Source organism: Nerophis ophidion, linkage group LG06 (genome assembly GCF_033978795.1).
Source record: "Nerophis ophidion isolate RoL-2023_Sa linkage group LG06, RoL_Noph_v1.0, whole genome shotgun sequence".
Lineage (NCBI taxonomy): Eukaryota > Metazoa > Chordata > Actinopteri > Syngnathiformes > Syngnathidae > Nerophis > Nerophis ophidion.
This window is the reverse complement of record NC_084616.1, coordinates 46,164,858-46,180,331: the sequence shown is the minus strand read 5'-3', so window position 1 is coordinate 46,180,331 and position 15,474 is coordinate 46,164,858. Positions and strand designations below refer to the sequence as shown.

Below are 15,474 nucleotides of genomic sequence, written 5' to 3'. Positions count from 1 at the left end.
ACTAGCTAATTGCTTTGTAAATGTCGGGAACAGCGGTGGGCAGTGTGCAGGTAAAAAGCTGTCTGGTGAGTGCCCCTAAGAAAAGCCATTGAAGCTTAGAGAAGGCTATGCAGAACGAAACTAAAACTGAATTGGCTACAAAGTAAAGAAAAACAGAATGCTGGACGACAGCTAAGACTTACTGTGGAGCAAAGACGCCGTCAACAATGTACATCCGAACATGGCACGACAATCAACAATTTCCCCACAAAGAAGGACAAAAACAACTGAAATAGTCTTGATTGCTAAAACAAAGTAGATGCGGGAAATATCACTCAACGGAAGACATTATTAAACTGCTAAAGGAAAATACCAAAAAAAAGAGACAAAGACACCAAAATAGGAGCGCAAGACAAGAACTAAAACACGACACAGGAAAACAGCAACAAACTCAAAATAAGTCACAACATAATGTGACAGGTGGTAATAGTGATGCATGGTTGGTTATGGATTTAAGTCATATCCAACAATTGTGACGACTTTTTACTGTCAACTGAGTTTTATTTTTTAATGATTTCTGCTGGTGGTGTGCCTCTGCATTTTTTGGACGCAAAAGATGTGCCTCGGCTCAAAAATGGTTGAAAAACACTGTACTAAATAACTGGAGTCTCAAAAATGTTTCCACTGAGGGCCACAGACTGACACATGTAAGGATGCAGGGCAATTTTGGTAGTTTTCACTTTTAAAACCATTTCATTATAGTTTTTTTTCTCTCCCAAAACTTTGAAAATGCAATTAAAGTAGAAATTTTATGTAAATTTGGAAGAGCCTAAGTCACTGCTCGCTGTACATATCCTACAAAGTCAGACATACACTGTGTCAATGTCCATTTCTCAGATGATATATATGTTGATGACTGAAGTGCTGATATCAACCAAACCTAACCCCCACCGCCCGAACCCCCTTCACATCCCACCCCCCGGATTGTAAATTATGTAAAGATATCAATGTATATACTCTGATGATTAACTTGTGTGATGACTGCATTATGCTGATAGTATATATGTACCATGAATTGATTAACGTGGACCCCGACTTAAACAAGGTGAAAAACTTATTTTTGGGTGTTACCATTTAGTGGTCAATTGTACGGAATATGTACTGTACTGTGCAATCTACTTAGAAAAGTTTCATTCAATCAAACTTAAATGCTAACAGTTAGCACGCTGACTATATAGCGTCAAGTAACAAATATAATGACCAAAATTTGACAAAAAACCTAGCATGCTTACAGTACGATGCTAACAACGGCATGCTAACAGTTAACATGAGTGAAATACCAAAATACATTGATTAATTGATTGAAACTTTAATTAATAGATTGCACAGTACAGTATACATATTCCGTACAATTGACCACTAATTGGTAACACCCGAATAAGTTTTTCAACTTGGGGTCCATGTTAATCATCCATCCATCCATCCATCATCTTCCGCTTATCCGAGGTCGGGTCGCGGGGGCAGCAGCCTAAGCAGGGAAGCCCAGACTTCCCTCTCTCCAGCCACTTCGTCTAGCTCTTCCCGGGGGATCCCGAGGCGTTCCCAGGCCAGCCGGGAGACATAGTCTTCCCAACGTGTCCTGGGTCTTCCCCGTGGCCTCCTACCAGCTGGACGTGCCCTAAACACCTCCCTAGGGAGGCGTTCGGGTGGCATCCTGACCAGATGCCCGAACCACCTCATCTGGCTCCTCTCGATGTGGAGGAGCAGCGGCTTTACGTTGAGCTCCTCCCGGATGGCAGAGCTTCTCACCCTATCTCTAAGGGAGAGCCCCGCCATCCGGCGGAGGAAACTCATTTCGGCCGCTTGTACCCGTGATCTTATCCTTTCGGTCATGACCCAGAGCTCATGACCATAGGTGAGGATGGGAACGTAGATCGACCCCATGTTAATCAATTCATGGTGAAAACATGATACTGAGGTGTATGCCTGTTAAATTAGCTAAAAAGGAATCTAGCATGCTAAAAGGCTAACTTTAACATGCGTCCATACTTGCCAACCCTCCCTATTTTCCGGGGGCAACCACTCTCCCGAATTTCTTCCGATTTCCACCCGGACAACAATATTGGGGGCGTGCCTTAAAGGCACTGCCTTTAGCGTCCTCTCTCACCTGAAAATGAGACTATTATATATGTCTCTGTAAAAATGAGACTATTATATACGTCTCTGTTATCCATAAGTGTATCTATAACCCATAAAGTAGAAAGGCACGGAGCTATTTCTCAGCATGTGTTTATTCCAACCGGCAAGTTAATACACAACATCCGGATTCCCATCATGCATTGCTTCAAAACTACGGCAAGTAGTAATGTCCAAAAACATAACAGACAAAGCAGAATAACTAAAAAGAGACATGGCAACGACGAGTAAGAAGAAGTACGCTTGCAAGTTACAAAATGATTGGAAAAAATTATTTCAGTTCATCCAGGACAGCTCGAAGGAGAAGGGGTATGCTGCCTGCAAATCTTGTTGCCAAGTATGCATGCACCAAGTACCAAAATATATTCCTCTGAGGTGTGTATCTGAAAATGTGTTTGAAATGCTAAGCCTGTTAACTTTAAAATGCATTACATACCAAAAATTACTTAAGGTGTAAACTTACAACAATAGCTAAATAAAACTAGCATACTAACGTTAACATGCGAACAGGTATCTTTTGTCAAGTAACAAAATATTTGACGCTGAGTTGTAAAAAATTAGCCAAAAATCTAGAATGCTTATATTAGAATGCTAATGATTGTCCTACTGGCTGTTAATATTTTAGCTACCGGCCGCAAATGGCCCCCGGGCCGCACCATAAATACTTTGTAAAGTGGTCTTCTTATTCCATTCTATGGCATAATATTGTTTAAAAAAATGCTCAAAAACTTAATTTTGGGATCTCAAGACATCTTTTTGACTGTATGACATTTGGAGTATTCAAATATTAGTGATCTTTTGAATAGTATTACAGAAAGTCATTAGACAACGTTACAGAGTTTATCCTTTTCCTCGCTAAGCTAAATTCGATAGCGAGGACAGTTTTTTTTGTTGCCAAAATTTAAAGGAAAACCTGATTAATTCCATTTTAAGGAAAAGTTTTGATTTATATTCTGTTGCTTCCGGGGATGTAACAATTACTGGTATTATTTATAAAACAATGGCCAAACTCCTCACGGTTAATAAAATGATCGTAAAACCGTGATTGATAACCGTAATTCTATCAAAGTAATTAACTGATGTAGAAGACAGTCAGCTCCGTTAATCGCTAACTGTCAGCTACTGCTACAAATCGTTAGCTGGCAGCTAACGCTGCTAATCACTAACTGGCAACTAGCACGCTAATTGCCAGCTAGCTCAAATGCTAACATGAATTCAAAACACATTATCATCACATCCCAATCTAAGCTTATTTAAACGCATTGCTGTTTGAGCAAGTTATTCAATTGTGCAGAGTGGTGAATATATAGAAACATATTGTGTCTGTTTTATTTTTCAGATAAAGCTTGTCTAAAAGGATTCAGTTTGTTTAGAAGTACTTTTTAAGCACATTCAACAATGCTGTGATGCGGATAATTGTGGTTACAAAAAACATGATTTGACATTTTCTAATCGTTACCTCTCTAGTGGCTTTAATTAATTATTTATTTAGTGTTACTCATGAAATTGGATAAAATCCAAACGCATGGAACCTTAAATATGCAGATATAGTTTCAGCACGGGTGCTGCAATAGAGCGCATAAGAAAGCGGTGCTGTGTGACGGCAAACGCAGGATAATTTTTTTGTTAACTTTTTATTAATGCACTCGGGTTAAAAGTGCAATTCCAATGTTGATGATGTGCATTTATTAGGAAAAAAACCCGAAAACTATGGCAAGCAGAAAAGTCACACGTGCAGGAAAAGGATAATGGAACGTTACGAAAAGCATTCAACAGGAAATATAACAAACCATGGTTTGCAATGATTAATCGATGAAATCGATTAACTTGATAGAAAAAGCTTCAATTCATATTCTTTTGCCTAATTAGTTTAAATCATAAACATCCGGACCACCTGGAGTGCCCAGAACTTTCAATGTATGGACATATTTTCTGCACTGCTGCTGCAATAGAGCACACAAGAGAGCGGCGAGTGGCGATGTGTGGGTGCTGTGATTTGTGTGCTGGCAAACAGCGGCGTTTTTTACTTTTTAAATATTGTAATAATGCACACATGTTAAAAGTGCAATTTCAATGTTAAAGATGTGCATTAACTTTTTTTTTATCAACATTTTTGTGCGCATTAAGCTATAAAGTGTGATTTAACCTATTGTTCGGTTAATTAAACTAACTAATCGATAGATTTCTCAATTACTAAAATAACCTGCAACCCTAATCACATCTTTTTTTTATATAGGTGCAACTGTATTGTTATTCAGCCTAAATGAAATGTTTTTATTCATACTAATATTAATAGTAATAGTGTAATCATTTTAATAATATTCATAAAATAAAGACAATTTTAAACAGTTATGATTTAAAGGATTTTTTCCTTGCCTCTGTCACCCAAATGTTAGCTCATGTACAGTTCAGATTTTTGGTATTTTTTTTCCACAACAAAAGTGAAAGTTTATTGTTGATGAATCACATCTTGAGGCAGTTGTAGCAATTTGGAATTTACCTCTTCACTGTCAAAATCAGAGGTGCTGTTGAATTATTCTCAACTAGTTTGCTGTCTAAACAAGCACAACATTAACTCAGCTGTGAAAAGTCAAGATGGCATTGTTATTATTCTATTTACTGCAAATGCAACTGGTGGAATACTTTTTTTGTTGTGTGTCACTGTCATGCCTTTTGGTATTTTAAGTGATTTTTTTTCCCCTTATCTTTAGGGGGGACATACGCCACAATTCACCGGGAGGTTGCCCAAATACTGCAAACATGTCGGGGGCTTCGGTAAAAGTCGCCGTCCGAGTTCGACCCTTCAACTCCAGGGAGACGAGCAAGGATTCAAAATGTATCATTCAGATGCAAGGCAACACTACGAGTAAGTACCCTAAACAAGACTGTGTCCGCATCCATTCATGTCTCTCTGAATTGTGTCGCCTTCCCTTTTTGGAGGTGTTCAGTAGGGAACAGTGAATAGTCAAACAAGAACAGTGAATAGCCAAACAGTTGGGGACAAAGAGGCCTCAAAGAGAATAAATAAAAAGGCCTGCCGCGTGAAATTCCTCCTCCGCTAAAGGGGCCTGCATGCCTGAGGAGATTTTGTCTATGAGAAATGCTGAGTTGGTTTGTGGTGTAACACCAAGGGTTCACAGCCTGGGCCTGCATACATGCTTACACCTCCCCCGCGTCCCCCTCATTCATCATGCCCTCACTGTCTCTTTTTGATTGGAAGTGTGAGTACCCTTGTATTTTTATGGTATGTTATTAACTTTTTTAATAGGTATTGTCAAGATGAATCATTGACTTCTGTGCCCATGAATACTTTAACTTGGCTGTAAAATGCGCAACAAAGTGAAGTTAAACAAAGTGTTTACCTTCTTGCAAAGTTAATAGAATCCATCTAAGCAAATAGTTGTTCAAGACGCAATCAGTACAGTGGAACCTAAAGGGTCAATCTAACACAGTATTTCCCAGGACTTGTGACCTACAATTTATGTTCCTCTCTTACATTTTACTACTCATTTGGATAGAACAGAAAGAATCAAACCTTTAACATCATTGCCCATCATGTGTTACCTGTCCAAGCATTGCAAGTGTATTAAAAAGAATTTGTCCATACAACAAACCACTCTTTACTCAGTTTCAATGTCGCAGATTTGCCTCAAAAGATTTTGCAGCAAAAACAAAGATAACCACAACAGTGTTTCCCACTGATAAGCAACTAGTTTGTGGGGGTGTGGCCGGGGCAGTGACTAAATAACGTCAATCAATCAAAATGTATTTTATTTATAAAATCAAATCAATATTAACACATATAGTACTTTTCATACACAGGCAAGTGGCAAACACAAAGTGCTGTACAAAAAAAATAGAAGTAAAAAAACTTACAAACACGAACACAGAGCACTATTGACAATAACAAAGCAAAAACAAACCATATAGGCCTTAGTCACACGTGTCTCGCAAAGGTTCTACATCTTATGATCTAAACCCACATTCAGGCAAAGAAAAACTCAAAAGACCCCAGGTGGGGGAAAAAGGAGAAACCATGATAAGGGACTGCAGATGTAGGGAAACTATTTCCAGGGTTATTGGATGTCAATTATTGAATTGTTAATGTACGGGAGCCTGTAAAGGACTGTATTTATACCTTAGGGGGATGACTCGAATTATACTATGTATGCAAGAATATAATCTTAACAGAGAGTGAGAGGAGAGGGCTTACACAGTTTACTAATTTACTAACAATAACCACACGTTAATTACACTCGTACACTCTTCCCCACTCACACGCTACCTCCCCAATGGAACAACCCGCACTGAACCAATCACACAACACACACACACACACACACACACACACACACACACACACACACACACACACACACACACACAGTCCAACCTGTGCCCCTTGGCTGGGCCAGAAAATTGTTTGTTGCGGTCCTGATAAATCGGTGGTGCACTTAGGGGTGAGGTGAGTTGAAACTGCTGGATACAAAAGGGGCGTTGGAGAGGGGGGACACCTCCCGTTGTGGAGTTGAGATCGGGGGGAAAGCACGGCCGTGCTTCCTTTAGCAAGACTCAGGAGGTCCAGTCTGGAGCGAGTGGGGAACCAGCCTCGTCCTGGGTCACCTCTCTGTCGACTAGTCCGTGAGGGCTTGCAATGGACACGCCAACCTCGCGTGTCCACGTCCCTCGCAGCAATGTAGGAACAATAGCAAATAACTAAAGTCGCTATAATGTCCCACACTCGCTCTCCAAATTATACAGTCACAGGGGAGAGGGTCTATATAACGAATATAAGGCAAACGTGACTAAACCTGCCGTTGGTGAAGTCACGGTGCAGCACACAAACACAAGTGCGAGCTGCGGTTAGCTTCCTAGCGGTTAGCATGCACTTCACGTATACTGGCAACGTCAAGCGCCCCAACGTCCTAAACTTAAACTAGTGCAACTGATACACTGTCAATTATAACACTCTGAAATGATAACCTTACTGTGGTTCTTTCTCCGATCTGCAATCGTGGTAAACTGTCTTCCATGTGGAACTACCGACGCTGCACTGCCTGTTAGTGCCGGAGCTCAGTTTTTTCTACCAGCTGGCGTAAAAGGAACTGCCCGTGACCGTAGCAACCGTAACCATAGCAACGGTTAAACAACTTGAAAAGACACATTTAAGCTTCCCAAACAACACGTAGTAAATAGAAATAAAGTCCATCGATCGCAACTGGACTGTTTGTTTTGTTTTAGAAGGTGTTTCACCTCTCATCAAGTAGGCTTCATCAGTTTATGCTTATAGATAGACTAAGATTGGTCAGATATAATTCTGACCAATTACTTAGATCTGACCAATCTATTTCTAAGACTCAATCTGACCAATTTAAGTCTTAATAGCATGAACTGATGAAGCCTACTTAGAGAGGCAAAACTTCTTCTAAAACAAACCAGTCTAGTTGTGATCGATTGAATGCCCTGACTGCGATGAAGTGGGCCTTCCGCCCAATTGTAGCTGAGGTAGGCACCAGCGCCCCCCGCAACCCCAAAGTGATTAAGCGGTAGAAAATGGATGGATGGCTGGATGAATGCCCTGAGAATAGCTTTGCAGTTGTTTTTTCAACTTGTACAAATGTTTAACAAATTTGATTTTACGCAAGACAATTTACATAGAACAGCAAATGCATTTCTACTTATGGCATATAGTGACTAAACTCTGTGGAAACGATTATTGAGCACTAACTTTGTACTACCAGGCCAGTCTGCCGCATGGCGCTGTGTGTGCTCGTGTGCTGACTAGTAAGGGTAGCTCAAACCTCAAACTCTAATTTTAAAACAACTACTGCAGTCAATGTTTAGTGAAACATGGAAAAAAAAACATTCCCCACATTTTTTAGTATATGAATGTATGGGAAAGAACAGCGGCATCGAGCGAGCTAGCTTATTTCCTGCAGTAGGAATGCAATTAAAAAAGTCATAGAGAAAGCAAAACACGTTCCGTCATTGGTACTGAGCTGAACTAAGCTCAAATGAATGACAGTGTTCAAATCTTATGTTTGGAATTTTTCATTAGCTTACATAAGGAATCAGCCGGGCTAAATATCTTAAAACCTTAAAAGTTACTGACTTCATACGCACTGCTATTGCCAGCTTTATTCTGTGATAATGGATTGCTCTGCTACTATCGTTGGACAATGACTGCCAATAAAAACAAAGGCGATGGTCGAGGACTTAAATGGGTGATGGAAGTCTTGTGATTGAACTTGCTCTCATGTGACTGTCATTAGGATCTGCAAAGTGCCAGCTTCCACTTAAGCCATGCTTCCTGTTCTGTCTGAGAGAAGAACTCAAGTCTATCTCGCATGAACATTCATTGACCCAGTAGCAACAAAACTATTCTCCCTACCGTGTTTGCTTTGAGTTTGCTCTGCCAGTCATATCGGCCTTATTAGACTAAACCAACATGAATCTACTCAACCAGTTATGGCTGACTGGCTTTTATCCTTTCTCCAAAGAAAAGCTATGCGTGAAATCCCCACAGTGCTTCTTTTTGGATTTTCATTATGCCACTGTCCCTTGGAGGGTAGTGTAGTGTGTCTGCTACAGACCACACACACACACACACACACACACACAGTGGAATATGCGGCATTTTGGTGGCTTTGTGTCTGCATAGTCCTTCCATCACATGGGCAGATTGCAGCGCATAAAGGGGGGCTGGCAGACGGCCACAGGCTCACTTCATTGGGACTTCATTGCAGATGGTATGTTGAGAATGCTGTCTTATTAAGGTGCTGAGAGGCTGAATGCAGCACACACACTTTCATACATGCTGTCAAGACTTGACATGTAGTGTGAATACTCTCTTGACGTACGATCGCCCTCTAGTAAACAAACACTCGATTGTTATGAGATGGTTTACGCTGCGCTTTTGGAGGTGATCACTAATTATAACCGAGCCATTGGCCGCCAGCAAGACACATTTTATCATGTAAAATACAGAAGAAATGCAGATACTACTAACAAGTACATTTTTTTCTGTGTGTTTTCTTTAATGTATGAGGAGCATATGTATCTGCTGCATATTAAAAGTGATTGAATATATATTTTAATGTGAATTAATGCTATAATAATAAAAATAACTTGACAAGGAAGAACTGAAAACATTTGAAGTTAATTTGTAAAACGCTACTTTTTGCACTTTTTTTTTTTAATGTCAAACAGCTTTTAGTCAAAATGTTTGCTAAGAAATGTGAAAACATGAGGTGTACTATTTGTCTTCAACCAGCAGAAGTGCTGTTGATTCAGTCACAACAGTTGCCTAAAGAATTTGCCCTGACATCACTATTGGAATTTCATTTCACGGCACAACTCATCAGTGCAGCCTCGTTCTGCTCAATACATCGCTGGCAGGGAGACAGGTGTTCAGAACATAATAGTAGATTCTCTAATCACATTAAAATATTTGTACAAAATCAATCAATTAGTTGCTCCAGTCAAGTCCTATTTATTTATATAGCTCATTTATTTAGCTCAAGGCACTTTAAATATGGATGTTGCTCCTCAAGTTTAAATATGGATGTTGCTCCTCAAACTTGAAAGAAAACCAACTGACCACCACATGAGCAAGAACTTGGTGACACAAGCAAGGAAAAATCCCTCTAAAGAAGACTCATTCAATAATTATGAGTGGTGTCATGGTTTTATATACAACGCTGTATTTGGGTATCAAAATAATCACAATAACACTGATGTGATGCCGTATAAAATTAAAACTTTGTCAGTGTAGTTTTTTGCTGGAGCTTATTCCAGCTGTACTCGGGCGGAATGCTGCATACCCTCTGGACAACTCGCAATCTCATAAGTCTTCACAGAGAAAATATATTTAAAGCCAGGGAAACCATACATCAGTTTGTGAGATATTTACATTATCAAAAGTTATATTGTTAATAAAATTTTCTGAGAAACAACATTGTCCAGACCAATATAAAAAATGGCGGACACGGCTTCCCATAATGCAAAAGTTAAAAGAGACTAAACTGTACATTATTATTTTACACTTGTTACACTCGATGTTTAAATTTTTATTTTAAATACATCAACTGTAAGTTATTTGTTTAAATATTTGCTTGAAACTGTAGATGTTCCTGCACAATTAATTGCACTTAAAAATACTTATTTGTAGTAAAAAAATCTGATTAGAACTACAGTGGGTGTGTTTATCCTAAACCAGGGATGCCCATTACGTCGATCGCAAGCTACCGGTCGATCGTGGAGGGTGTGTCAGTCGATCACAAACCAAGCATTAAAAAAAATAAACCTAAAAATTTGTGATCATCAATCTTTACTACGACGTCACTTTCGTCACTTGAATGACATTCAGGGCACCCGAGGGTCTTCTAAGAAGTCGCTGGCTGCTGTCAGATCATTATTAAAAAAACATGACTGAGAGGGGGGCGAGAAACACTTATATTTCAACACTTCCGCGCCGTACTTGCTGTCAAAACCCTAAATACAGACTGCACAGTTGCTGTCTTCACAATAAAAGCCCTGCTTCATCCTGCCCGCACTAACAAAATAAGAGTCTCAGAAAACTAGCTTGCACAAGTTAGCAAGCTACGAAGTTCGCCGTCAATGTATTTCTTGCAAAATGTATAAAAACGAGTATGGAAGCTGGACAAATAAGATGCCAAAAACTAACCCCTTTTAATGTGGTATTGGACAGAGAGGAGGACTTTTTTCTCCTCCATTCAAAAATGTGGACATTATCAGCACTACTGACTGATTCCAAACAATGCAAGTCATCAGAATCAGGTAATACACCAACTTATATTCTTGTCTTCATGAAACAAAATAAATCTATATGTGTTAAACATGCTTGTGTTATTATTAAACACCTTTTAAAGTGTTAACAAAAACGTCTCTTTCATAAATAATTAAATATAAATTATATATTGAATGAGGTAGATTCCTTCGACTCGGTCAATTGAAAAGTAGCTCGCCTGCCGAAAAAGTGTGGGCACGCCTGCTAAACATTCATGCCACTTCAATTTCCATACTGTGGCATTTTTGCCGAGCTTTTTTCTTTTTGGACATATACCACAATAATATGGTACCATGGCGTTAAAGGAGAACTCTACTCTTTCACTCTACTCGTTCACAATCTTTATGACAGACAAGAAGCCTAAAGGTTTTTTTTTGCTTTTACATTAAAAAATCGGCTTGTTCTTGGTGACTAGCAATGCAGCCAATGGGAGCAATTAATTCTACCTCTAAATCACTTTAAAATGCATGCAGAAAGCACCACAATACTTCATTTATGTTTTGTATCCTGTATAATAATCAAGCTGTAGCACCATTGTGAGTGAACACGGAGGTACTCTTTTTCTAGTGTTCTATTACATCGGCGTGTTACGGTGTTAGCCGAGAGTCAGCTACGGAAAGAGATAAGGTAGCTTCTACCCCAGCACCTGAATCACGTTTGTGTTTGTAATAAACCAACAAAATTTGATAGAACAATCTGTACTGTCTAAAAGCATGAACAATTATATTACTGTATTAGCCCATATTTCCTGTTTTGTTTGTACACAGGTAGCTCGGCAGCGTATGCACTGTAGTTTACGGTGATGTTATGCATGTATCATGAACAATACTGTAGTCAATGGACAGTTGTCCGTTTGGTCCAGCTGGCCGGGGCAATTCCAGTTGATTTGGGTAAGAATACCATTAATTCAGCATTGCTTTGCTCAAAGTTCCACTTTTGCATCGTGACCATGTCACACCGACCTCACTCTCTCGGGTTCCGTCTGCTCCAGCGTTTCACATCCTTTGTACTCGCTTCTATAAGCGGCAGTTCATGCTTTGTATATACAGCTTTAAAAAGATAAAGTTGTGACTTCTCATTGTCCAAAAATATTTGTTTTCCTTGTCTGTTACATAGTCTCCCACGATTACAACACACTTGCGTTTGTTTCCGGGAGTAGGAACAACACTTGTTCATTGCCGGAAGTCGGAAGTGTGCTGCTATAGAAATAAATGCGTCAGGAAAAGAAGTCCTTAAAAATGCTTAAAATGACCAAAATACGGTAAATATTAGGGGTGTAACGGTACGTGTATTTGTATTGAACCGTTTCGGTACGGGGGTTTCGGTTCGGTTCGGAGGTGTACTGAACGAGTTTCCACACGGATATATTAAGTAGCGTACCGCACGTTGTATAAACAGTGCACAACACACGGAATGTTAGCAACGACTGGGCTACGATAGACTGATCATACCGCCTCTTTTCACTGGATATGTCCTCTTTTGCAGGGCTATCCGGGTGGAGTTTCTTAAATGCCTCAAATGTCCGGCATTTTTGGTTGGGGTTTCTTGTTTTTTCAATGTACGTTCATGGTTAAGAAGGGGTTAAAAACAAAACAAATTGTGCACGCAGCAGAATTCGTGAGTGATAGTGTTGTGTCGTTCGCGAACGATTCGTTCGAACGAACAAATCTTTTGAGTGACTGTACTGAACCGAATCACTTCATGAACTGATTCGTTCCTTTCTCAGTTCAGTTGAGCTCCGCCGCGACCATGCCGGTATGAGTGGAACTGGCGCGAATCATGTGAATCACGTTTGCGAATGTACTGACACAGAGAACTGACTGTGTCGCAACATGAATCACGTGATTCACGTTCGCGAACGTACTGACGCAGAGAACTGACTGTGTCGCGAAGTGAATCACGTGAATCATGTGAATCACGTGAATCACGTTCGCGAACGTACTGACGCAGGGAACTGACTGTGTCGCGGGGGATGACGTCACATTGAGGATCTCGTTCAGTTACTGCGCGCGTCGTTCATTGGGTGCTGAGGGCTTGTGTCGTTCGCGAACTGACAGACAGCGAGATCTGCCGCTTGGGAAGCTGTTACTGACTGACTCATGATTCGCCGACCTGCACATATTTTTTAATTCTATTTTTCTTATCGTGTTTATTATATACCGCTTTTAGAGTGATCATAATTGTTTAAAAAAAACAACCCATATTGGATGTGATATAATAGGAAGAGTGATTTTTATAAAATTTTTAATACATGTATGTTTTGTTGGAAACATTACATGTTAAAATAATAAAATTCAATGTGAAAAAATAAAACTTGTAACACTTTTTAGAATAATTTTTTCTATCCTATCAAATCCACTATGAATTGGTAAAATAAATGTAATGTAATAATGTAGAAAATAATTGCATTTCAAACACATTTAAGAATATATTTCAATTTTTTCGTCGAGTCAAATGTTAAAATGTAAAAATAATAATACCTTTTGTAAATTTGTATGTAATTTTTACCACTTTAAAAAGCTTTTTTTTAAATTTTGTTTTCAGATCCATATTATAATAATAATAATAATAATAATGGATTAGATTTATATCGCGCTTTTCTATTGTTATATACTCAAAGCGCTCACAGAGAAGTGGGAACCCATCATTCATTCACACATATTAAAATGTCATGGACACCTCATGGAGAGGACATAAAAAAAGAAGAAGGAAAAAAAAGAAAATAATATTTGTAGAAAATTTTTAAATAAATTGTTATTATCTTGTCAGATTCACACAAACCGAGATCTGAGGCTGGGGAAGCTTTTACTGACTGACTCATGATTCGCCGAACTGCACACAGAACTGCTGCTGCAGAAGTGATTCGGCAAACGAATCTTTTGAACGAATCAATTTAAGGAACTGATTCTAGTGATTCAGTACAGTCAAAAGAACTGCCGATCCCATCACTAGTGAGTGAGGGGCAGAGACCGAGAGAGCTAGAGAGTTATGATAAACGCGCATGCGTCGCCAGTAGGGCTGCGAATCTTCGGGCGTCCCACGATTCGATTCAATATCGATTCTTGGGGTCACGATTCGATTCAAAATGTTTTTTTTTTCCAATTCAACACGATTCTCGATTCAAAAACGATTTTTTTCCCGATTCAGAAGGATTTTCTATTCATTCAATACATAGGATTTCAGCAGGATTATTGCGTTTTCGCAAAATATTATTTTTATTAGCGCATGTCTAGAATTTCCGTCGGGTCAAACTCGTTTCGCAAAATAATTAACATATGCCTAGAATATCCGCCGGGTCAAACTCGTCACGTCGTAAGTGACACTTCCCCTGTCATCATTTTCAAAATGGAGGAGGCTGATATCAATAATTTGAAATCGCATAAAGGGAAGAAGATTAAGAGCTATTCAGTAGGGTTTAAGGTCCAGCCTATTGAATATGCTAAAAAGAACAGTAAGCAGCTATGTTTTATTAATTTACCGTAGCTGCGTGTGTCAAATATGAGTCATTAAATGACTCCCGCCTCCTGGTGGTAGGGGGCGCTAGTGATCCTTCTTGCGACTACTCGGCTGCAGAAGAAGTGACAACAAGCAGCAAGAGTGAGCAGCGATCGTCTATTTTTTCCTCTCGCTTGGACTTTTAACATGGATGATTACATATATAAAATAAAACAGTTTTCTAAACTTGACTTTCAATCGAAGTAGGAGGTAAATAAATAAATGATAAATGGGTTGTACTTGTGTAACGCTTTTCTACCTACAAGGTATTCAAAGCGCTTTGACACTACTAGGTAATAAAGGAAGATCTCCATTGAGACAGAGAGACTTTTAAAACTGAAGAAAGATAAGGAAGACTTCTATAAACAAGTTATCGATGCTTTTGATCAGAAGGAGCTGCGCATGGACTTCATTTATAAGTAAAAGTAAGACCATAATAACGTTCTTTTTTATTAAATGTGCTTTTAATGATGGTATCCTTACATCACACTCAAACTTATAAGCGCAGACCTAAATTTACCGCACGCTTTTGGTAAGCGCCGGAGTGAAAAGAGGTTTTAGAATAATTTGCGCATGCTTGCCTTTACCACATGCCTTTGGTAAACGCCGGAGTGAGAAGAGGTTTTAAATTAATTAGCGCCCCGGCGGAAATTCAAGGAAATACGATATATCCCTAATACTGTAGTTACCTATTTCCATTCTTCATTAGTCCATGTGACATTCTGATGTTGCTTTACTGCAGTGGATGCATTATGAGTATTGTGTGTCAGTACTAATTGAATACTAAATACAGTGAAACTCACTTAAGTTGGCCCCGCTTCTATGTCAAACAGCTCAAGGTTAAATCACCAAAAATGATTCCCGGGCGTGGCTAATGCTGCTGTTCACTGCTCCCCTCACCTCCCAGGGGGTGATCAAGAGTGATGGGTCAAATGCAGAGAATAATTTCGCCACACCTAGTGTGTGTGTGTGACAATCATGGGTACTTTAACTTT

The 15,474-nt window shown here is 39.3% G+C and overlaps 1 protein-coding gene across 29 annotated transcripts in view; it reads left to right on the top strand.

The window, feature by feature from the left end:
• kif1b (kinesin family member 1B) overlaps positions 1 to 15,474 on the top strand; it is a 131,224-nt gene that overhangs the window by 1,563 nt on the left and 114,187 nt on the right. For all 29 annotated transcript variants that reach the window (XM_061903885.1, XM_061903890.1, XM_061903892.1 and 26 more), the window contains exon 2: positions 4,887 to 5,041. In XM_061903885.1, coding sequence (XP_061759869.1) covers positions 4,936 to 5,041 — 106 coding nt within the window. In that variant the 5' untranslated portion in view covers positions 4,887 to 4,935. The remainder of the gene's footprint in view (positions 1 to 4,886; positions 5,042 to 15,474) is intronic.